At 42.0% G+C, this 25,270-nt stretch overlaps 1 protein-coding gene across 1 annotated transcript in view; it reads left to right on the top strand.

Annotated features, from left to right (window-relative positions):
* The window catches only part of TNFRSF19 (TNF receptor superfamily member 19), a 212,225-nt gene that overhangs the window by 23,549 nt on the left and 163,406 nt on the right, over positions 1 to 25,270 (top strand). Inside the window, exon 2 of the mRNA XM_078657098.1 lies at positions 17,371 to 17,464. Coding sequence (XP_078513224.1) covers positions 17,396 to 17,464 — 69 coding nt within the window. The 5' untranslated portion in view covers positions 17,371 to 17,395. The remainder of the gene's footprint in view (positions 1 to 17,370; positions 17,465 to 25,270) is intronic.

A 25,270-nucleotide genomic window follows, 5' to 3' on the forward strand; every position in this document is an offset into this window, starting at 1 on the left:
GAATTTTCAAGGTTTTGTAAATGCTAATTCCTAACTATATATGGTCTATAACCTATGTTTTTTTCAGTGAATATATATATATATATATACATACATACATACATACATATATATATATATATATATATTGCATTTTTAGATTATTTCTGAACGACTCAGTGCCCGGTGATCCTGGCATTTCTAGCTGGTGTTAAACACTGTCTGGTTATGCTGTGTACATTCACAGACGTGTACATTTACACATGCCTTGCAACCTCCTCCCTCAAGCTAGATTTAGTATATCACCCAGTCCAGTCCCGAGCAATATGCGCACCACAACATGCTTACTTATGTTGGACGTTTTTTTTCAAGGCCTTTCGACTATCACCTGGCTTGCTTCCAAGGAGACAAGCACACTTTTTCATTTGGTTTTCCTGGTATGTCAGTTGACCGTTTATGTCAGAGCCTGCTTATGTCATGTGAATGCATGTGTCTGACCCACTTGATTTGCATGATCCATGTGACAGGGGCTTTGCCCTAAATTTTCTAGCACTGGATTTAAAGTAACCATTTTTTTAATCGACTACTGGGACCACCTCTGATCTTCAATGAAGGACTCAAGATCATCCATATTTGAACCTACAGCCTCCCTTGTCATACTCCATGACATGTCAAACATTGTTGGAGTAGCAAAGCACTGGAGATGGTGGCTAATGGCTCCTATGGCAGTAACAGGAGTCCATACGCTCAGGAGACACACAGCGTCTAACTTGCCTACTCATTGTGACTTACTCAACAGGTTAATGGCAGTGGCCTCTCAGGAGAGGTCAATTTACACATTGATTGATCAATTGATCAGATGACTATTTTTGAATGTATATGAGGACCTTTCCTTTCGAAGGGCCCAGATAATTTAGGCTGATCGCCTTTATGAACTCAAATGAAAAGCAGGTATGTAAATGGCAGTAAATGGATAACAGTGCTAAATCTGGAGAGGGACACCTGGTCTTTGGCCTGATATTCCATCTTCTCTCTCTTTCCCATTTCTATAACTTCTATTTCAGTTCTTCCTTTAATTACAGCCTCCTCCACCTTGTACTTTATTGTTATCTGCATAGTCACCCCTTATCTCTCACCCTTCCCATTCTTTGCTTCCTTTAAATAGCTCTGTTGTGTTGCTTGTTGTGAATATTTATTCGGATCAGTTACGGTACAGTTTGTACCCCACAAATGTGTGCAACCACTTTTGTGAATTGAGCCGTTTGTATCAAGGGCAATGTGCTTGTATATTTGTGAGGAGCATAAGGAAGTGACTTAGAAGTTTCTCTCCTGATGACACTCTACAGCACTACATCTGCACAGAATGTATCCCTAACTTTCAGGTACCGGCTGGATGGATTAGGAACACAAGGGTATATTAAGTAATTTGGATAAGTAAAGACATATAAAAGCAAGCCATAGCAAAGGCAATAATTCTGGCATTGACTGTAAACGTATTGGCTTTGCTAATGTCAGTTTTGTTATGGGTTCTATAAAACTCCTTTGTTGAGTGAGCTGCCATGTCCTGGCCAATAGGATAAAAATCTTGGGTTAAAGTAAAATTATTGTTTTGGTGTCAGATATCGCTCCTCACCGCAGCAGTACCTGGTACTCAACGGAACAACTTTTTTGTGTGGACGCGCTCCTTGTGAGTGAGCGGAACACAATCACTCACAGTGGAGTTAGCCAGTGACTGATGTGAGCTGACCCAGTGCCCCAACCTACATAATGTTGCTGGTGGAAGATAATTGTGAATGAGATAACAGCAGACAATGAATAGAAACAGACTAATGAGTAAAATAAAAAGAAAAAGAAAATAAAAATAGACTAATTAATAAAATAAAAAGGTCGCTGCCAAGAAATTAATTGATCCGTGAATGTCTAGAAGTGGAACTAGCCAACCACATAGCAAGAAAAGTGTAACTTTTTCAGCGATTTGCTTTCGATTCCTCACTTACTTGGCAGTGTAATTTGGGAAATTGTAATGTCTCCTAAAGCGGAGGTGCTGCATCTATTTTGAAGGAAATCTTAAGGGTCAAGCTAAACACTGGTTAGAGAGGCAATAAATAATGCAACAATGTTCTTGTATCTACATATCATTAAGATTCTACATCTATGGTAGTAGATTATTTGCAAAAGTAAGAATTGTCTAAAGTTCCATAGTTCTATTCACAGAGGAATCATTGTGTGGTCATATTGCTATAGCATTGCGTTGACATCCTTCATGCTATATATTAAACCTAAAAACTGCGGAACTGTCACAAGGAAGTCAAAATCGGTAATGCCTACATATTGCAATTTCCCTACGCTGTTTGAGTCAGTGCCATAAAGTTTGTGTAAACGTTTGACACTAATATAACCTGATACAAAAGAGGACTCCATTCTGTGCAATGACTTCACAAAATGTTGACCTCCATGTTTTGGTCTTGTCAGTGTTTTGATTTTCATAGCCCTGTGCGGAGAAGCCTATTCACTAACAAAATAATGTTTTGGCCCATCAAGACAAGTGTAGTCACATCAGGTTTATTTTCACTATGTTTCATACCTACTGTAGAGTATTGCTGCATATTACATGGTATTTGCTGCCCCCCATAATGTCGTAGGGAAAAGAGCAAGGGTTCAAGTCCAGTCACATATGGTGGGTGAATTTCTTATTATGCTGCCCTTGATCGTATTGAAAATACTGTTAGAAGATGAATCTGAGTAATTCAGTTTCAGCACTTTTCTTAATGGCGTGTTGGGTTCTGAGCCAAGGAAATGTTGAGGGTATTTCACAGCCTTGGTTGAACCTTGTACGCCAAGGGATATGCTTCTGTGCTTCGCCCTTTTGAATTAGTATTGCTTAATCAAGTTGGCAAAAAATAAAAGGAGGCGCCTTGTTGAGGTGTAGTACAGAATTACAATCTGTAGATAGAATCTGTAGATATTTTAGGCCTTTTCCCCAGAAGGTGCTGTCGGTATTCAAAGTACCTTGACTATGATCCTGGCTTCAACTGGCAGCTGGTGGAGAGCTTTCAGTGCAGGCTGGTCTGTGGAGGCTAAGGCACATTATGTCTTCATGGTTCTGAGCCTTTGGAGTCTGGCATATAGATGCTGAAGTCACTACCTATGCCTCCCAACCACAGCCTGCCACACCTCCAATACCCTCACCCCTCGCCCACAAACACGTCCACACCTTGAATACCATCCCACTCACTAGCACCGCGGAACCCCTCAACAACGCTAGTGTACCCCCCCCCCCGATACCCTGCCTCCTCTCCAGCTCACTACTCCACCACTCACCAACGGCTCTCTCCACCAACACCTTCCCCAATGACCCTCCTGACCTGACTTTATCCACCCTCCAACAAGTCAAAGAGGAAATCTTACAAATCAAAAAAGACGTCCATGCAATCAAAGTCCTTCTCTCCTCACAGCCCAGTCTACCTCCCACCACCCAACTACCCTACAAACGACGCACCCTCCCTACATACCCTCGCCCTCGACGACACCAGCAATGGCCTACTATCCCCGTTCGCAATAATTCCCACCGCCCCCGTCGTGTTCTCAACCCCTTGTCGGACCGCGACCTATGCTCTCTCCTACGCTCTTATGGCCCAGGTCCGGTAAAAGTCTTTCCCAACTCACACATCCCCATACCCACAATTCTTACTAACCCTCTGAGGCTCCCAACACTCAACAACAGAGGCTCCGTCCCTAACAACCTCAGAAAAGTTCCCCTCACACTAGTAAGCTCGACCACCCTTCTCTCTCCCAAACTCAAATGCATCCTACTAAACTGCAGATCGGCCCAGAGACATTCCTCCGACATCGCGGATCTCGTCTCAGAAAGGGAGCTGGACCTAGCCATTCTAACGGAAACGTGGCTCACTGAAGCCTCTACCCCGATTATGGACATACTAGTCCCCCCCAACTATCACATCATTAGGCTGGACAGGTCTCCTGGCAAGACGGGCGGGGGAATTGCATGCATTTTTAGAAGCAACCTTTCCGTTACTCAAGTCACCTCCCCCTCCCTTTCCTCCTGTGAACTCCTCTGCCTCGACATCACTAGTGAGGGCAAACAAGTCTGTGCTTTACATCTCATCTATCACCCGCCTGGTGACAATCTCATATTCACCCAACAATTCATGGACCTGATCACTTCCAATGCCGGTCGGCAGACCACTCAAGTATACCTGGGTGACTTCAATCTCCACTGGAACGATCAGAAAGACACCGTGGTGAATAGTCTCAAAACTTTCCTCAATGCGCTTGACCTCACCCAACTATGCGATAAACCAACACACGACAAAGGCGCGATACTCGACCTCATCATTGCCAAAGAGAACGCTATTCAACTGGAGGCGATTCTACCCTGCGATTGGTCAGATCACCACATTATCACCTTCTTTATCAACGAAAAAGTTAAACCTAACCCTACGCAACCAATCAAATCCAAAACATGGAAAAGGGAATTGAAGAATCTTAACCCCTCCACACTACCTCCCCACATCGGCAACCTCCTCCTTCCCCCTTCAGGTGCCTCAGATGTTCAATCACTGACTGACCACTACCTTGACTCTATGAATACAATAGTCAATGAAGTCGCCCCTCTGCAACTGAAGAGAGTCTCCACCAAAATTTCTAACCCCTGGTATGATGACAGGCTCAATGACGAAAGGCGTAATATGCGAATGGCAGAGCGCACCTGGAGATCGGACCCTTCAGCACTGCATCTCAAAAAGCTTAAGAACAAGAGAAATGCCTACTTTAGGAAAATAAAGCGCACAAAGTCTGACTTCTTCAGCCGCCAGTTGGACCAAGCGAAGAACAGGCCAAGAAAGCTGTTCGAGCTAATCAAGACCCAAACAAAGGCACAACCCACGCAATCAAACAGCACAACAAATGACACCCCACACTGTGAAGCCTTCTCTGCTTTCTTTAAACTAAAGACTGACAACATAAGAAATGACCTCATCATGGATGTAAGCCGATACCCCAACCACACCAGAAAGGCAGACACTCAACCTAAAAACAAGGCATCCTGGCAGTACTTCGATACCTATTCGGAAGAAGCAATACACAAACTGCTCTGCACCTTGAAGCCCTCTAATCACCTCACAGACCCTCTACCTGCTAATGCTGTAAAAGACTTTATCCCCCTGCTCCTCCCTCTCTGGACCAAGATCATCAACAGCTCTTTACAACAAGGCCACATTCCAGACTCCCTTAAGGTGGGGCAAGTCACGCCTATACTCAAGAAACCTACAGCTGATCCGTCTGACCTAAACAACTATCGGCCCATCACCAATATCCCCACACTGGCCAAACTGCTGGAGAAATGTGTCCAACTCCAACTAACAAAACACATTGATCAATTTGACCTCCTCAACCCTCATCAATCAGGCTTCAGAGCGAAACATAGCACTGAAACAGCTATGACACACATAATTGATGACGCCCTCCAAATTCTGGATCGCAATGAGTCCTGCCTCCTCATCCTTCTTGACCTCTCGTCTGCATTTGACACGGTCAAACATGAGAATTTGCTGGAGCTGCTAAGTACTAGAATGGGGTTATCGGGAACTGTTCTCAAGTGGTTTTCGTCCTTCCTTCACAACCGGTCTCAGAGGTTCAAGATTGACAATGTGCTATCTACACCTGTGCCTGTAGATCTAGGTGTTCCACAAGGATCCACCCTCTCCCCTACACTGTTCAACCTCGTTATGGAACCGCTCGCCACCTTGCTTCAAGCATCCAATGTACAATTCCATATGTACGCCGATGACACACAACTCTATCTAAAGTTACAATCCCCGGAAGATATCAAACATCTGAACTCCACGCTTATTAACACCCAAGCTTGGCTGGCCGATAATCACCTCAAACTAAATGCTCTGAAAACTGAGTTCCTACTCATCTCACCCCCGGCGAAAATCTCCACCACCCAAACCTGGCTCAACAACCTAACAGCACTCAATGTCCAACCTACCATCGTGGACTCGGCGAAATCCCTAGGCATCACACTCGACGCTAAGCTCAACATGCAGCAGCCCGTCAGCAAAGCCACAAAAGCAGCTAATTTCCAAATTAACACACTGAGGAAAATTAAACCCTTCCTCCCGGCCAAAGACTTCCAAACTGCTGTACAAGCTTTAGTCATCCCTCGAATAGACTATGGAATTGTGGCCCTCAGCGGTCTCCCGCTATCAACAACAGCACCCTTAAGAGCCTCCCTGAACGCTGCCGCGAGACTCATTACTGGCTCTAGAAAGCATTCGCACATATCCCCAGACCTAAAGTCTCTAAAATGGCTGCCTTTTGAAGCCAGAATACAGCTAAAAATTGCAGTTATGACACACGCGGCCGTGCACCACAAGGCACCTAACTACCTCGCTCAAAAGCTGTCTATATCAGGAGGTTCGAGATCCAATAGGAGCACAAAAAATCTTCTCCTGAAACCCCGTAGATTCCGGAAAGTGAAAACTTACAAGCGCTCCTTCTCAGGGATGGCTCCCCGGATCTGGAATGCGCTCCCTCCTGAAACCAGGCTGATCTCCTCCACTGCACTCTTCAAGAAAGAGGTGAAAACCATCCTTCTGGCCAAGATCTCCTGATCGTTATAGATGTTGGTACAGAGACTCTGCATTGCTGTGTATCACTGCTCACCCTATCCCCTGGCACTATATTCTACTTGTTGGGGGCACTACTACGCTACTCTCTTACTACCGACCAAGATATGATACACATTGGTTTACTGATCCACCTGTACACCTCTGTAGTGTGATCAATGACCTGTGCTGTTCCTATATTACTCCCTTACCTGATTGTATATGGATTGGTTTTATGTATGTTTTTATTATCCATGTTATTACCATGTTATTGCCTATTATACTGTCTCCCATTATCTCTGTTGACTCCTACTGCCCCTTCCCTGTCTTTGTGAAGCGCTCTGATATCTGTAAGGATCCTGTTCGCGCTATATAAAACTTTGAATAAATAAATAAATAAATAGATGTATTTGGGGAGGCCAATGTAAATGATCATGGAGTAGACCAGGCCTTCTGGGAGTGAACTGGGCAAAGATGTGATTATTCCTCTTACATGCAGAATCTCCAGGTCAAACAAACATCATGAACACCCACCATGTCAAGGGGGAGTCCCACACATTTTGTTATCTGGACATGAACGTATGCCATCCTCCCGCGATCTCCTTGAGGGCAACCTGATGAAAGTCCTCTCTTTTCTCAGGCCCTAAGTTGCATTTTGGCATTCGTTCCCTTTTACAGTACAGGGGAGGGTTGGGTTATTTAATATGGTAATGCTTCAGAAGTTGCTTTATACCTTTGCAAATGTAACGATCCCCATTTCCCGCAGGGTGTTCCTTTTGCTAGACGGAATGCTCGCGGATCTGATCTGGAATAAAGGGAGACACAGAGTTTTGCTAACTGCAATTTCCCACAGTGGTCAAGGGCCTTTGAACGTTACTGTTTAGCAGCACAATTGCTATGGCTAACCCGCTGGCTGCGGGGATGAATTTAAAATAGGTGACGGCAGTGTTTGGCAATGACACCTTGAATAAAGCATGGGTGTTCCTCTCATGAACACCCTAACGGCCTACTCCGTGTAGCTTACATGTGCTATAGCAGAGCCCTGAAATTCACTCCGGGCACACTTCTGTACACACTGGACGCCCCGTTGAGCTCCCTGGCCGTGTATTAGGAGGTGGTAGACAGGGAAGAGATGGAAACATATTAGAATGCAGGGGTAGACACACACAGAGCTTTGTTCCAAGACCATATGCTGATCCATTTTGATGTATTGTTGAGACAAACGGACTTGCCATCGGGACAGTTTTTAATGCACAGGCGCCTGACTGTCACGCATCCACTGATGCAGATACTCTTCACCCTGGGGACTGGGTGACAACACCTTTTCTCATGGATCGTGAGAGCCGTCCCTGATAAAACAATAGATCCCCTTGCTGGCCTAAGATTTCGGTGGGAACAATATCTGGGACTCCCTCTGACTCCCACGGAATGGAAGAGGGTGCGTAAATATTCATGCATGGCCTCACGCAATATTCACTTCCAATACATACAACCCAATATCCTACACAGAGCCTACTTGACACCGGCCAGGCTGCATAAAATATATCCCAAGATATCCTTTGCATGTGGTCGACACCCTCAGGCAGACATACTGCACACATTTTGGGACTGAACTATAATGCATACCTTCTGGTACACAGTTTGTACAGTCCTCCAGAGAGTCACAGGTTGTTCGGACCTGAACAGCCCAGACTCCTGTCTCTGGGGCCTCCATGGCCATGAAAAGGCGGGAGGAGCAATTACTCAATGTATTGATCTGGTACTTTTGATGGCCAGATGCACACTTATGATGAGATGGAAACCTGCGTCTCTCCCAGGGACCCCACAGTGGTAAGCTACAATGTTACGTTGGGCTGCAGTGGAATCCACGGCACTGCTTAAGGAGGAGCTACGGGTCCTACTGAGGTTGCATCCTGGACAAGTAGCTGTGCTAGGGGCATATACTTAAGAAAAGCATGATCCTTAGGGGATACTGCAGGATATCCTGTGTCTGGATGATTCTCCTATTCTAGTCCTGACTTTTTGACTGAAGTTAGAAAGAAAAGATCAGACGCAATGTGTAGTCGAACCAATATTCTCTTCCATTTGCCTAGCCTTTCCAGCAATAGTTTGTCATCAACAGTGTCAAAGGTAGAGAAGACATCTGTAATTGTGAGGGTTGTTTCCTTGCCTTTGCCCATTGAATGGAGGAGCTTTCTTTAATCTGCAGTGGCTGTTTTGTGCACCTCAAGGGTCTAAATCTAAGCTGTGGTCATGGATTAAATGCGTTTGTTCCACATAGTCTTAGATCTGCCTAGTCACCTTCCTTTCCACAAGCTTCCTGAGGAAGGGGAAATTGGGAATGTTTCTAGCTCAAGTGTGGAGACTATGTAGTCACACAATCCATGTCTTACCAATGCCTTTGCTGTTAGGCGGTCATTGTCTTGCACAGCATATGACTGTACCCATTAAATACACATACCACATGATGCAATATCATTTACCGGGAGCACGACTACCTCCACTTTTTGATTTCAACCCATTGGAATGAGAAATACAACCGAGCCTCCATATATCCAGAGGTTCGTAAGATGATAAAGTTAAGACTAAGGTCCTTAGTTAACAGTTTGGCGGAGAGGGTATTCTGTCAAAACGTGGTGAATGTCCTGTCTGCCTTATTCAGAGTGGGATTGACTATAATGCACGTGTAAAATGGTGGACTGGACATCTGCTACTTTTTTAAAGAGAGTACCTTTTACGTAAAACTACAAATAAGATCCTCAAGTTCGTGAGGGCAAGAACCTTTGAAAAATGTTCACCCCAAATGCCGTAACTCAACTTTTCTGTTTATTTGGCTCATAACAATGCTGATAACAATATAACATTACATTGATCCTGTACTGCATTCATCAGTTATCACCAAACTCCCCCGTTTTTGGTAAAATATGATGATAATTTCAACATTAATCAGTGTTGAATAGGAATGCCTTATATTTACAGGGAGAATCCATTAAGTTCAGTGATGTGTGTGGGTGGGGCGAATCTGAGACGGATCCATTGAGCAGAAAGGGGGGAAGAATGCAAGCCCCATAAACCATTCCCATTTATAGCGTTTGGGGTTCCGCCCCCTCCACCCAATTTGTGTATCACATATTTTGAAAAATGCAACTTTTTTTTACCTTATGTGACAAAATGTTTTTTCATAGTGTAATTAAAGTCTTTCATGCCCCCGGACCCAAATGGTACATCTAAAATTTATAACCGTAATTCTTCAGAAGAACGAATTATTTCCGTAATTAGGCTAGCAAAATTATTTATTTGCACATTTTCCTGGCCAACAGATCACTTCGGCAGTCTCTTTAATGAACCTTTTTCAGAATAATCAGTGGCAATTTTAATAGGTCTGGCTTATAACTAAAAGTGCAACGTTAGTCAGTGCAGAGTTAAGGTACTTACTACATGCACAGTGTTACTCAGCCTTGCACACGTGGATCCATTCATCCACCCACTTGCTCATTCTATTGTTAAAACAGTTCGTTATCGATTTTTTAATGTCATACATGGTTAGGCATTGGTAATAGTGTAACATATTATATATCATGAATATATAGCATATATAGTAGAAGGGAGAGGGATGGCGAGAGTGTCCTTTCATATATCCGAATGGTTGAATACTGGAGCCATACATGTGTGGATGTGAAATTCAAACCACCCATGTTTTCTGGTGTGTCCAGGTCTGGAAAGATGATAACTTTGTTCAATGTAACTGATATGATGTTCTGCATCATCTATATATTGTACACTAGTATTATGTAATATCCTATAAGGGAATTTTTCACAGGATGCCATTTGAATTAGTTCATTTAACCACTCCGCAGGTATTCTAGACTTCGAGTGACACAGGGGGCATATATTTGCCACTGTCAATGAGATGGCCACCCATTTTTGCCACAAAGTGGATCTTCCATTTGCTCATTCTTGCATTCATTCACTTATTCATCCTCGATATAAAAAGACACACACACAAAATTCAACAGGCACATGAAAGGTAAATTAAAATAGTAAAGTAAAAAAGAAAACATTTATCCGCCTAAATGTGGTCAGCATATGCTGCAATAAATAATACAATTATAAATAACAACAGGTGGCTGCCTTGCCATTAGCATATAATTATTTTCAAATTTCAACATGGCTGTCAGCTTTATAAGCCATTTGTTTCACCATCTTGAAGTGATAAAACTATGATAGACAGTGCAAATAGGATTCCAGAATGCTTGCTCTATAACAGAGCAGTGGGAGCCCCTCTTCGCATGGCATTGGGCACAGTGCATCATTGTTGCCGATCCCAGATGGCAGACACAATGCTCTTAAAAGTGGCAACCATCTTGGAATGGTAAAACAATAATACCGTATGGACAAAAATAGCCAAAGATGGCTAGCCGGTATAGAAGCAGTGGTCATGTGGAATGCAGTGCACTGCAGATGAAATGAGTGGCAATCAAACTGCCTGGTTGTGATTAACACAAAAAGAGCTTTAAGAAACACTATTGAGAGAGGGCCTTTTGCTTCATCCACACGTTTCTGTGTGCGCTTCAGTTGAAAAAAAGTTCATGTAATTTAGTTTTTGATATGTGGGAAAGTTTATCCTTATGCTCAACACAGCTGCTTGAGTTTGTTATTCTTACAGGCGAATGATCAAGGACATAGACATAGTCCATTCACAATGAGATGTTGGTCAGTAGATCTGCACTCTCTAGGACATCTACACTTTTTGGTGCTATAGTAGAGAACAGTAGCATAGTCCAAATGTGCTTCTCCTCCTCCTACCATGACGTTTTAGATGCTTTTCTCTTGATCCTTTACAGGGTTCTTTCTACGGAGACACATTTTTGACCCAACAATCACTGCTCAAACATTTACCATTTCATTACTGCCTAGATTTTTTTAAATAAAGCAAATCAACTCAACTAACACATAGATACCCATAGCCCACTCGATCCACACCAGGGATGCAGCACGGAAACAGCGATGCTGAATATAACAGATGACATACACAAATCCATAAACACAAACAGATGGTGCCTGCTCATCCTCCTAGACCTATCAGTGGCCTTCAACACGGTGGACCATAAGCTATCTTGGACTCCCTGCAACAGCGCTTTGGAACCGATGGCACAGTTTTGCAGCGGTTCTCCTCATTTCTGCACAACACCTCACAACTAATAAAAATAAACAGCTCCACATCGGATTTTTTTTACCATCACCCGAGGTGTTCCCCCAAGGCTCAGTCCTCTCTCTGACACTCTTCAACATCTACATTGAGCCCCTCACTGCAATACTCAGACAAGCAAAACTTGCCTTCCACATTTATGTGGACGACACCCATCGTTACCTAGAAATATCCTCTTTAAATGATTTATGCTGGCTTAATGCTACGCTCATAGAAGTTCAGACCTGGCTATTGCACAACCACCCCAAACTCAGCCAAGAAAAAACTGAAATTCTTGTTTTATCCAGCCACGGCCGATCACCCCAGACCCAAGAATGGTTAAATAACCTGGACACTCTGAACTGCAAGCTGACTGTAGCACACTCCGACAAATCTCTGGGGATCTCCCTGGATTCAAGTTTAAACATGAGCACACACGTAAGGTCCACAGCGAAGGGTGACTTTTATAACCTGAAGCTCCTCAACCAAACTAAGCCTTTCCTCCCATCAAATGACCTAATATAGCCACACAGACACTGGTTCTATCCAGACTAGACAATGGGATGCCTCCCTCACAGGCGCACAGGAAGCATACTTAGCCCCCCTGAGAGCCACTCAAAAATTAGGAAGGTCACTGGAGCAAAGAGATATGATTACATCTCCTCCTCTCTGAAAAAGCTAAAATGGCTTCCAATCGAAGCACAATGCTTCTTCAAAACTGCTTGTCTCACCCACAAAGCTCGTCACACTGTTAACCAGACTACCTAACATCTAAACTCACAAAAAGCAGGCCAAATGAGAAATCTAAGAAGCTCCAACACACTTCTTCTCATTCTACTGAAATAACATAACCAAAAGGCCCTCTATCACTCTTTCTCTGGCATTGAACCCACAATCTGGACCACTATCCCCAGTACATATCAGAACAAACTCCTTCTTCATGAGCTTCAAAAGACAATTAAAAGATCTCCTCCTAAATCAGCACCTCAAACCTATGGGAATTGACTCCTAACGCACACTGGAAAGCGAACACATTATGCATATCTCGCCCAAGGTCCTTACTATGTTTTGAGACTCGTCACTACAAATGTACTGTATTGTTATTGATTGATGATGATTGGACTCCTGACACTACAATTATACTGTATTGCTAATGACTGCTAATGCCTTACGATGTTGTAAAGCACTCTGATACCCTGCCAGTGCTATATAAAACTCTCTAAATTAAAACTTCAATTAAATGTGTGTGTTCATTAGTTCAGACACCACATAATTTGCAGGGCTATCAACACAGTGGTTAAGAAACTCTTAACACAATCGGTCCCAGTTCTTGAAAATAATAGACATTATATGTTTATTAATATATTATAATGCAACAGATAACACCCTTTTCCTTTTTGGGGAGTTAAGCGCTTAAATCTGACTGCCAGATCTCTTGGAGAGGTTAACTTATTCTCCTGTCTGTGTAACTCAAGGCTCAGAAATTAGATGATGTCAAAGTGTGTGCTTTACAGATTTTCTCTTTTCATCTACTTAATCATTCCTTGCTTACACAGCGCCTAGATATGCTTCACAGACTGTGGACTGAGGACATCATGATTTCAGTATTGAACAAACGTGACACATTCTTCACCAACTTAGATCGTTTTCAGCAGACTTGCTCAGACCAAAGTAATCATGAATTTATTTATTTTTACAATTTATGAGAACTACTACTTCATAATTGATACAACATGGAGTTTGACGTAGGTTTTCGTGCTCTTTAATTTGAAGGCAAAGTCCTTCAAGTAACCACATCGTGTCATCAGGTTTTTCTAAAACAACAGTGGGTTTAGGAACCAGAGGATGTACTATTTTAGAAAAAAGATGAGCCGATGATGGGAAAAATCCATCCTTCCGCTGTTGGTTCTTAGCGCAGCCACACTCTAAGTACTAGTCTGTGGTATCCAACAACCTCAAGACTATAAATATTTGCAGAGTTAAAATAACGTGGGCTTGACTCACCAAGTGTTTTACATATGTAAATGTTACTTAGCCCAAAACAAGTCAAATTCCAAGCACCTATAATGTTAGAACAATTCACATCACTACTTACTTCAAGAAGATGTAATTTACATTTGCATAATGTTTGCAAATTATCATAAATTGGACACTGGAGCATTTAACTTGGGTGTGTAGAAGTTGTAACTTCTCAAGGGAGCGTCCAATTGGTGGCCTGTGGCATGCATTGGAAATTGGCTGCACAAGCAAAAATAATTCACAGAACTTAACACATTCGTTTACAATACTTATCTTATCATTTAACATATAAGCAAATGGACGTAAGGGGTGCAGATAGAACAATAAGGTGCACGGATCTCTGCATGTTTTTTAGGATGTTTGAGAAGAGGTAGCAAGTATAGGAAAATTATTACTTTATCAAATAAGGCACTTAGGAAGAAAATTGTTAAAAAATACTCCTTTTGTGTCAATGTATTCTGAAATATAGAAAAAATCGAATTGTGGGTGCTGCAGCAACCCCATTGTGAAAGTTTGCGGATTGCAATTACAGGACCACAATCTGCAGTGTAGTGCAATTATTTTAGCATCCTTGTTTTGCAAATGTTCTTCTTTATAAAACCGTTTTTTGCAATTTTAAGTCCCACACTTGGATATGTTAAACATTTTCAGTTGTTTTGACGCACTCTCATTGCTCCATTTTTGAACTAGACTGTCCACAATTAAATTAGAATATGGTTATCACCTGGCAGCTTCACAAAAGAGCAGCAGGAAAAATAATCTATCTAGTGTAAAACCATATCCAAGATAAAATCTTGGATATAAAAATACTGACAGGGATGGAAAGCTCCTCATTGTGCCAAGGTTGAAAAGAGAGAACACTGTTTACAATAGATTTACAGTGAGAACTAATGGAAGTCACTTGTAAATAAAGATTATGAACTAGAGAGTTAAAACGAGATAGACATTCTCAGAATGATTGTAAAATATTGATCTAACCCCAATCCTATAAGACAACTGCTGTATGACGCATATAAACCAGTCATGAGGACTATGGTGTAACAGGGATTTAAAATCCTGCAAACAGTTTTTCTGTTCTTGATGTAAGATTAGCCAGTGGTATCAGATCAAACTGGAATAAGATGCACGGGATCCATTGAATAAATCCTTTATCCAAAATATGATAAGATTTTTAAAGTTTGTCAACAGAAAGGGGAACCTTTTAATAAAATCACCAAAACTCGGATGTAAACTGGCGAAAGAGTGTTTATCAACTAATACTGCTCTGTAGTTTTGTTAATTTGCAGCATGAGTGTATGAAACTACGATTACTAAACAAAGAGTGACTTTATGGCCCAGATTCCAATGATGAGTTAATTATCAACAAGGAGAGTCTTTTAGATACACCCAATATAGAATTCAGGTATTAAAGATAACAAAGTCAATTATATATTTATCTGATAATAAGGCTTACAGAACAGTATAAAGTGCATGGTGTTTTGGGGTGAGAAGGAATCACAACTACAGAGTTCTAGATCTTCAACTTTATTCCAGCACTGGGATATTACCATTATAAGGCGTGGTTCAATCATCACACATGATTTGAGTATAACATAGTCCCATACAGAGGGTTTACACAATTCTCTAATTTCTCTCTTTTCTTGAGCTAGGGCCAAGTGATGGTTTTTAACCCATTTTAGGTCAGCCCAAACAATCTGATCAGGAGACACATACAGCTCTGGGCGTCCTATTTCTGTGAAGGAGAATTTAATGTACCTTAACCATGGAATAATACCAACCTTATCTAGGTTCAGACATTCCTTCATTATGGCGGATTAGCCCCAGCTCTGTGTTTGACCATACCAAAATCCATCTGAGCAGGTGCCGCATGGCAAGTCGATCTGATATATATCAAACCACAAATTCCTTGTAACTGATACAAGAGGGGATAGAGAGTGGTATGGCTAATAAATGTCTCATAAACCACTTTTTTATTATTTGTAGCTCAGTGGTATCTTTGTATCCCCAAATGTCACTGCTGTAACTTTTCGTTGAAATACATTTGGCTTGATAGATTTTAATCAGAGCTTCAGTTGGTTTTACACTCATTCTGGAGGCAAAGTCAAACACAGACGTAATCTCCTTAGTTATTGAATTTACTTTACCCGCTACTAGTGGCACCCCTGACCCTCTTTTGTGAAACAAGACACCAAGATAAAAGAAGGCCTTCACCCTGGAGATCTCAGTCCCCTCCATAGTGCACCTTCTCTGTCCAGTGCCCCAGGTCACATAACCCATATATGATCTAAACTTAGATGTCACTGGAAATACATATTTAAATCACTCTTTCGATGTTTAATAGCTATGTCACTCGCCCTGTAGAGGTAAACCCTTGTAACCCTTGACTCCCAAAAACAAATAGTAATATATAGTGTATTTGCCTCCAAATCGCTATACAACTCTTTTGACGTAGTTAAGTGTTTCAATAACTTGAAAACACTAACAAGAAATTACATTTTCACTTGTCCTCACTTCCAGATGCATTCACTTCAATTGGAAGAATGCCAAGAAAGTATCACACCATTATATATGGTCGTGGTTTACTGTTCACACCAGTGAAACACTAATATCATGAATGTCCCCCATTTGAAAAACATTAGAGGAAAGAAACTCCTGAATAGAATGGATCTCTTCCACCAACAATTGAAACCACCTTGAGGTCTTTCTGACCATTCCTCAAGCCCAGTCTTGCAGTTTCATCCTTCATATTAGGTATCTACATACCACCTAAATTAAACCATCCCTACTCTCTTCTTAAACTGTGATTTAGTTAACTGCATATGCCTGCAATAAACTGACATTCTATAAGATACAAAAAAGTACTGGATCACATATGGTAAATACAAACTTCATACCCCTCCTAATATCTATTCTTTTTTTCTTCTCTTTTTATTTCTTTCTTTCTTCCCTGCTCCTCATACTCTCACAAATGTTACTTCGATTCTCTTCACTGACATTTCTTTTTTTCCTTTACTGGGCAAAATGCATGTTTATAGAGTTTCCAGTGACTGATAGTAGTACTTTTTCTCACAATAACATGTGTTTGACATCGCATTCACTTTATTTTAGAAACCAAATCTTCACACCATTTTCCAGTCCGTTTGGACAATGTTGTGAAGTTCCTAGACGATATCTAATGCAGCACTTCAATCATTCTATCAAAGACAATTTTGAAATGCTAATAGAAACGTTCTTTATTTTTAATATATGCCCCTTTGCTTTAATTTAATTACAAATTCTTCAAATTAGAAAAAAAATGAGTAGCACAAATACTTTGCAGGGAACATTCTAATTGTGATTTGGTGATATTTTCTAGTTGCAGATAAAAAGTTAGATTTACAATTGGAGTTTTACCAGACGTCTGCTTGTTAATTGAGTGTTCTTGAGTATGATTTGGGTAATTTATAGTACGCATAAGCTCTTTAAATCTGATTGTAAACTTTTACAAAACATTGATTAGGTGCACTAATGCTCAACTCTAAAACTCAATTTCCATTACTTTTCTTTGTTTAGCTCCTACAAATTCTGCCTGAAAAAAATGGACTGTGAAGCATTTGAACGCAAAGGTCAAATACTGAAGCTGTTAATATTGCTTGTTGCATATATGGTAAGTGAACATGATCTTATGTCTTAATTCCAGTTAATGTAACATTTGTCCTTCGTGATATACGAATTGTGTTTTTATTGGGTTAAGTCATCTATTCCCACATCTGAAAGTTGCCTTGCTACTCTTCTTTTTCATGCCTCTCATCTTCTGCATTATTTGTTTGTAATATATACTAGATAAACACACATGTATATAAATATACATATGTATTGGACATATTGACTGCAGTTGAGGTATATAGAGTATGTCAGTGAACCCAGAGGGAAGTCAGTGTTTATATATGATAATAGTGATCTCCAGTGAGTCGATAAATGTGCAAAATGTATCCACAAGTTCAGTCCCTATTAAATTAGATTGCTGAACAGTACATATCCACTTTATTTGAGTCAGTGGCTGTGCTGTTGAGTTATTGTGTTGTGATGTGGTGGTTTAGGTTTCTGTGTCTTTTTTTTCTTCCTGATTGTTTATGTTTTTGTGTTGTATTGTAGTGTATTGCTTTATTGTAGTGCTGTGGGTTGTTGTTGATATTTCCTCGTGTTTGTTTGTGGTTTTGTTAAGTTGTTTGTGTTCTGGTGTTCTTTTGTTGAGATGTCATGCAATTGTGATGTCTTTGGACCTGTCAGGCACCAGGGAAATTCCTAAGGGTTTGAATTTTGCATTGTTGCCGACTGATCCATTCATGGTGACGTCAGTTAATAGGTCTACACTATGTCGCTAAGACAACCACACTTTTTGCTACTCTTGTAATAATGGCACTCTCACTGATACAAACCCAAAAAACATCAATGAGAGAGAGAATGAGAGACGGAGGGAGGACACACAACTGGTAGCCATGTACATGGTCGTATATTGCAGTCGAAGAGTTCTGGTGACATTATAAACTGATAATTGCGACATTTCTCCTACAGCCTTGTATGGCATTATTGAATCATAATACATGCGGAACTCATTATTTATTTTTGGCACTGCATGTTTATTTGGGGATAGCTAGCATGACAATTGTGTTTTATAGCAAACAAGGAAATGTTTATTGAAAACAGTAAGTGAAATGCTAGTCTTTTTTCCAGTCTGTGGTAACGAGTAGAGAAAAATATTCCAGTATGGCATTCTGGAACTGTGGGTCTAGTAAAAAGAAAAATGTTATACATATATTTTTGTAAAACACATACTGTATGTTGAAGTGAGAGATTTGTGGAGCTACTTTCTGCAGAGTAGAGCTAACAATAAACTCTGAAGTTCAGATTGTATATGCCTTTAATTAATAGAGTTCTGAATAAATAAAAGGCAATGGTATAGAGCTGTAAGTATCTAAATCCATTGTTATGCTTGGAGTTAATTAGCTACAGATAATTAGCTAGAATCATGGAATTCAGACCTCCAACGAATGAAATCTGTATTTCACTGAATTGATGTCACAGTGAGGACTTGACCAGTATTCCGAAGGGATGAAATCTTTACAGGAGTGGTGTCATGTCTATGAAATGACATTCCTTGCCAGCAAAATATAAGCTCTGGATCTAATGCTTTTTGTGCAATAAAAGCCATCAAAAATATAATATACAGACACAAAATGGCAGTTAAAAATCCAATTATTCTTGGATATCACATATCATTTCCACGTTCCCTTACTCATCACAAATGGCCTCACAAGTGATCTAATTTATGTCATCACTGGTGACATCACATTTTACATTATCAGTGTTAATCGAAATGGAACCCCTAAGGAGACATGCCAGTCAGTCAGTCATGAATCCTTTTTTTGTGTGATTAATTAAAATCATTACAATGTTTATAGAGCAGAAAATTATTTACAATGAAATTATCTGTGCAAAAAGTGGATTAAATGTGTTCCGTTTGATGCTCTAAAAAAATAAAAGCCTTGGGTTTCCATCAGGCATATAAAGTGCTCGGCAGTGCAACTGCAAGTTACAACAGTCATCATAAAGTGCAAACTATCTAAACGGAGCCTGAGACCATATCAGCGGGTATAGCCATCACACAAAAAGTAAAGTGCCTAGTGGTGCCTGAACATCTTATAGTGTACGATGCATAGTATTGCACAATTTCAAAAATGAGTACTGCTTTCCGTCGAAGGCTTACTTTGGTAGGGTTTGACTTTCCAGGCTGAACTTAGCCTGTCTTATAGAGTTCTTTAAGGAGTTTCTGTATTTATTTGGCTGATAAATTTGCCAAATTTGGCCAGGTCGTGTGTCTCCGTATTGTGAAGAAGAAATTCTCGGCCGCATTGCAAGTTCTTTTTCTATGGGTTAAGAACCACAAAGCCTGCAGTTCACAATCATGGAAAGGGATGGCCCTTTTGGTTTCATTTCTTTGATCTGGTGGCCCATCGACCTTGCAGCCATGATCTATTCAAGGCAAGCTTTCCCAAATGAACACTGAAGGTATGGTTGTGGTCTCAAACAGGGTGGTTGCTTGTTGACATATGAGAGTGCCTCTACTTCTAGTATCGGTGTTCTCTTCAGTTTAACCATATCGCTGAGCATTGACACTGATTTTGTCTGTTTTTTGAAGATAGTTTTAAATGCTGAATGCAAGAACAGGAGTTTATTCAGTTCAGACAGATCTAGTTGATCTGATTCCTTTAGGTATTTGGTCTAGGGGATCTTTGAAACCTATTCTCCGGCACATCTTCGAAACAGAGTGTTGGGCACGGCCTTTATGATCCTGTAGTAATATTTTGGGAAAGCATCCATATTAGCCCACACTTGGCCCTCCAGGCCGAATTCAAGTCTGATCAAACAGCCTCATATATTGGGGCATGCGAAAGACCCTCTTGTACGCTTTAAGGTGCAGTTTTTCCATTATTTTATTGAATTGCCCCGGGATAGCTTTGTGACCGTAACTGATCGCAGATGGGAGGGTTGCCCTGAGTATCCATCGTATTGGGACTGAAGAAGGGCTTTCTAATACTTTGTTGAACTGACAGAGTCTGATGGTAATTAGTTCAGCATCATGATGCACCTTTGAAGTGGCTCAAATGATTTTTTATTCTGCCATTTGTGGGCAACATGCCCCGATAGTTGTATGATTTTGTCCCTTTGATTTTTAAAGTGCCCAAGCTCCTGTCATAGGTTAGGTTCTTGGTCTCCCTCTCGAAAGTTATAACTTTTGTCTTCGCCTCATTTGCCGTCATTTTTTTATCTCGTTGTATTTGTGGGGGGCATTTAAAGCTTTCTGGATCCCAATTCTGGAGTGATCTTGAAGGACAATGTCATCTGCATATTACAGTATGGTGACATTGACATCTCTAATTTTTGGCGGGATCAGATTAGCATGTTTTAGAGCCAAAGACATATCCACACTTTATGGATTAAATAACAAGAGATCAAGGACAAAGCCTTGCTTTACTCAGTTGTCCGTAGGAATTTTCCTTCCTATGACCGTCTCAGATTGCTTGACCCTCAACCAGGTTGAGGAGTATGGTGATATTATTTCCCTCAGAGCAAATTGTTTGGAATGCCCCAGTCCTGTAATTTCCTCCTTAGGGTAATTCTGTCTACTGAGTCGAACGCGGCAGAGTAGTCGACAAAACATTCATAAAGGAGGGATGACTTCTGACTGTCAGCTTGATGTATTAGATAGGAAAGTGAGACTATATTATCCATGATCGAAGAGTTTGACCTAAAGCCAGTTTCGCAAAATGTAACCATCTCATTTGCCACTGTCCAAAACTCCAACTCTTTTAGGAGGACAGAGGCGTATACTTTAGCTTCAATCTCAAAAAGGGTGATAAGGCGATAGTTGGCTATATCCTACCTATTTCCTTTCTTGAATATAGGATGCACGATTGATCTCCTCCAACTTTCCGGTCCCTGACAAGTCACTGAGCATGTGTGATACAGTGGGAGGGGTATTGTGAATCAGAGGTTGATGTCATCCTTAAAGACGTGGGCTGAGATGCCGTTTGGGCCCGGAGCACACGTTGCTCTGAATTGACGCAAGGTTTTTTAAATAATATTGACCGTGAACATTAACTCTTGGTTTAGGAAGTCAGCTGGAGCACATGATTTTCTTGAGGAGAAGACATTTGTTGTTTTTGGTATGTATAACTTATTTACATGCCGTGTCCACTGAGATGCATCAATTACATTCATTCTTGTCCTTTCCTGACACATTTTAATTTTTAATGTATCTCCTTAAGTCATCCTGACTACGTTTGCCCATTAGTGGATATATGTGTAGCCAGTCTTTGTACTTCTGTTTGCGTTTTGTGGACCGAACCAGTTTTATTATGGCCCACAGCTTTGACCGCAGCTCTGTTTTGCAGATTTTGTGTTTTTGGCTTTTGTTTCTGAAGCCTGCGAATGTTCCGCTTACTTTTCATTGTAGGAATGGATGTCTTTGATAATGGTCTCCTAGTTGGCTAACAAATATTTACAATTTTGAATCATGAGGGAAGGGCAGCTGATTGATTTAAAAAACGTTAAGTTTTTGCAAAGAGACTGGTCCCCAATGTACACCATAAGCACACTGCTAAAACACCAGCGGGATCGCCCCTAAGGACCATGGTAATTGTAGTTCCATTTTCTGCGATGCATCTTCTTTCGAAATCTAGCGTATCTTCAAATCTGCGCCATCCCTGTACACGTGTTTCGGGGTATTTACCCCTCATCAGCAAGGATTAGGCTATCTTCTGGGGTTGCTGCGGGCCGCCAAATATTACCAGGTATAGTACCACACAAAGGCGTGCAGGTGCGGGGTCCCGAGCTCGTCAGCTCCAAACTCCAAGGAGCATAAACATTCACCATATGGGGTCGCACACTGCTAAAACACCAGCGGGATCGCCCCTAAGGACCATGGTAATTGTAGTTTCATTTTCTGCGATGCATCTTCTTTTAAAATCTAGCGTATCTTCAAATCTTCACCATCCCTGTACACGTGTTTTGGGGTATTTACCCCTCATCAGCAGGGATTAGGCTATCTTCTGGGGTTGCTGCGTGCTGCCAAATATTACCAGATATAGTACCACACAAAGGCGTAGATTAGGTGTAGATTTTCAATGTCTTTTGAACCACCCAATAATTTATGACATTCACGCTTAGTCGAGCATAGTTTCAGCACTGTGCCAAGTGGAAGATGGTAACTCTGTTGGAAGAATTTCAAAACTTTTCAAGTGCTCAAGATTTTATCCCAGAAAAACACGCAGTCAAGAGAGCTTATTCCCTTGAATGTTTTGGGAAATTTTGAGACTACAGATGTGTTTTCAGTTGTATGTTGAATGGACTTGAGGCTGTGTTTGTTTAGCAAACTTTGGAGCAAGTTTCAAAGTCACTCTCAACCCCCTACCCCCCTCCCAGGCAACAGCATCCATGGCCTTGATGGTCCAGCAGCGTCCTCCTCGTGACCCCCTCCTTTTGGCATGCTCCTCCTCGTTGCTGACGTCTCACGTCACGATCCACAATCAATGAGTGTGCATCTGTGTATATGTGCTCATTGTACATTTTAACATCAATTGGCAACATTTATAAATACTTTTTTATTCTCACTATAATGTCAGCAAAGATACCCTGTTGCTGACGGTGGTACTGCAGCGTCACAGCGGCATTTGACACCAAGGTGTATTTCTTGTAAGTGTTTTAATGTCTCTTCTCTGTGTTCTCTGTTCTATAGTACATCTAGTTGTTGACAGTGATTTTGCTCTCCCTGACACAGTCCCCATAACCTTCTACCACCGCATTCATCCCCATCCAACAGGCATTGGACAGGGCTTGGCTGTGTCGTTTCCCTGTCCTCCTATCACCAAAACCCGGTGAGCGCTACTGGCGGGCAAACTTCCTCTGTCATGCCTTATGCTGACGCTGCGTTTCTCCGAGGTATTTCTGCATCACCTCAGAGAAACATGGTGGTGTTCAGGGACGCCCTCCCTCTGCAAGGAGAGTTCACGGTGGCACACACACTCGGCTGTGACGGGGACAGTATCTCACAGCCCTCCCCGCTGCTCCGAAGGCTCTTAGCACACGCTGGCACTCGCACTCTGTCTGGCAGCGTGTGTAGAGGGCTCCTATGATCCGGCGAGCTGGAGTCTCTCTCCTGACTATCGGTTCCCGACGACCATCTTGATGCTCCTGAACTGCATCAACGCCGGGACCGCACACATCGCTCGGGTCCAGCCGGGGGGAGGCACTTGATTCTGTCACTCACCCGCTACGACGTTAAGCCATTTGGCCCCGTTCTTCCTTTTCCGGCTGCATCCGGACCCTCTTTTGTTTCCTTTGCACGCTCCCAACGCCTCCCAAACAATGTCGCCGGCTCCCGGGCACCCCCGCAGGAGCAGCACTTTCCCTTTGACCCGCTCCCTCCCTCCCGCTCCGTGGCAGCCCATCTCCCTCCCTCCCTCCCTCTTATGGTTGAAAAAACGGAATAAAGGAGATTTATAAGCTGATTATGAAAACAGAAGGCGCCACAACTGGAGCACGGGAGGTTCCAAGATATATGTTTTTTTTAAAAAGTAAAGCACGCGGTTTGGTATATGCGGCCACGCTCGGTATAAAACGCCCCACTTTAGTACCTTACAGGTGGTGTTTCAATTCTATGTAAACAAACGTTGAAGTGCAGTGCGATTAAGGAGTGCGTTTTTCGGCGAAGCCACTGGATGACATGCGCAAAGTGCCTGTTTAGGTAAGGCGCACGTGCAAGACAATTTGACCTGCAGTCGAGGTGACAGAGAAATGCAGCGCGCGAAATGCTATGGCTTGATGTCGGCGCAGTGACGTCAGAGTTGGTGGACGCTGTTTGTTGTGCTCCGGAACAAAGAATGGCAGCCCGCGGTGGACCCGCAGCTTCATCCGCGCTGGGTGCTGCACCTTCCCACTTTTCAGCTCTCTTGCTTCAGTTCACGGCAATTACAGGTGAGCCAATGATTGCGGGGGAACCTACGTGTGAAACTGGGTGGGGGGAGCAGATGAACAACAGTCTTTTTGAGGAAAAGTATTATTTGAACCCCTAAATAATGAGAGAAACGCGAGCCACGCGGAGAAGCGATGGAGATGGAGTCTTATTTCTGCCAGGAAGGAACGGAGAAACATCTGCAGTGTCAACAAAGTGGAGGGAGTTTGGAAGAAACTGTTTGTGTTTAGGAGCTAATTGGAAGGTTGTTCTGTGGGGAGAACAGCAACATTTGGAAGGGAAAGGACAGCACTGTCTGTGTGTGTGTGGCTCTGTCTGTGTGTGTGGCTCTGTGTGTGTGGCTCTGTCTGTGTGTGGCTCTGTGTGTGTGGCTCTGTGTGTGTGTGTGTGGCTCTGTGTGTGTGTGGCTGTGTGTGTGTGTGCCTCTGTGTGTGTAGCTTTTTTTGTAGGTGGTTCTATGTGTGGGTGGCTCTGTGTGTGTGGGTGGCTCTGTGTGGGTGGCTCTGTATGTGTGTGTGGGTGGCTTTGTGTGTTTGGCTCTGTGTGGGTGCAAATGCAATAGGTCTCGCATTTGCGAGCGATTAAGCTATTGGCGTTGTAAATGACAATGCCATTTATTTATGTTTTAAAAAACAAAACATAAATACAAATAATGTCATGAGCAATGCCAATAGCTCTAACTTTAACAATGCCGAGACCATTGCATTGTAAATGCTTGTTCTAATGAGGTGTTTGTGATCCTTGAAGTTAAATATGTCCCTATTACTTTCAACAAAATGGCCGATCGGGTTATTTGTTTTCTCTTCCAACTTTTAATACTGTTATTTTTGCTGAACCTAAATGGGTATCACAGCCTGTGGCTGTCAGTTAGCTTCCTCCTATCAGGTTTCTTCTGCAGAGAGCTGGCGAGGGGGCGGGCTTTCTAATGCTTCTAATCTT

Source organism: Lissotriton helveticus, chromosome 8 (assembly GCF_964261635.1).
Source record: "Lissotriton helveticus chromosome 8, aLisHel1.1, whole genome shotgun sequence".
In the NCBI taxonomy this organism is placed as follows: Eukaryota; Metazoa; Chordata; class Amphibia; order Caudata; family Salamandridae; genus Lissotriton; species Lissotriton helveticus.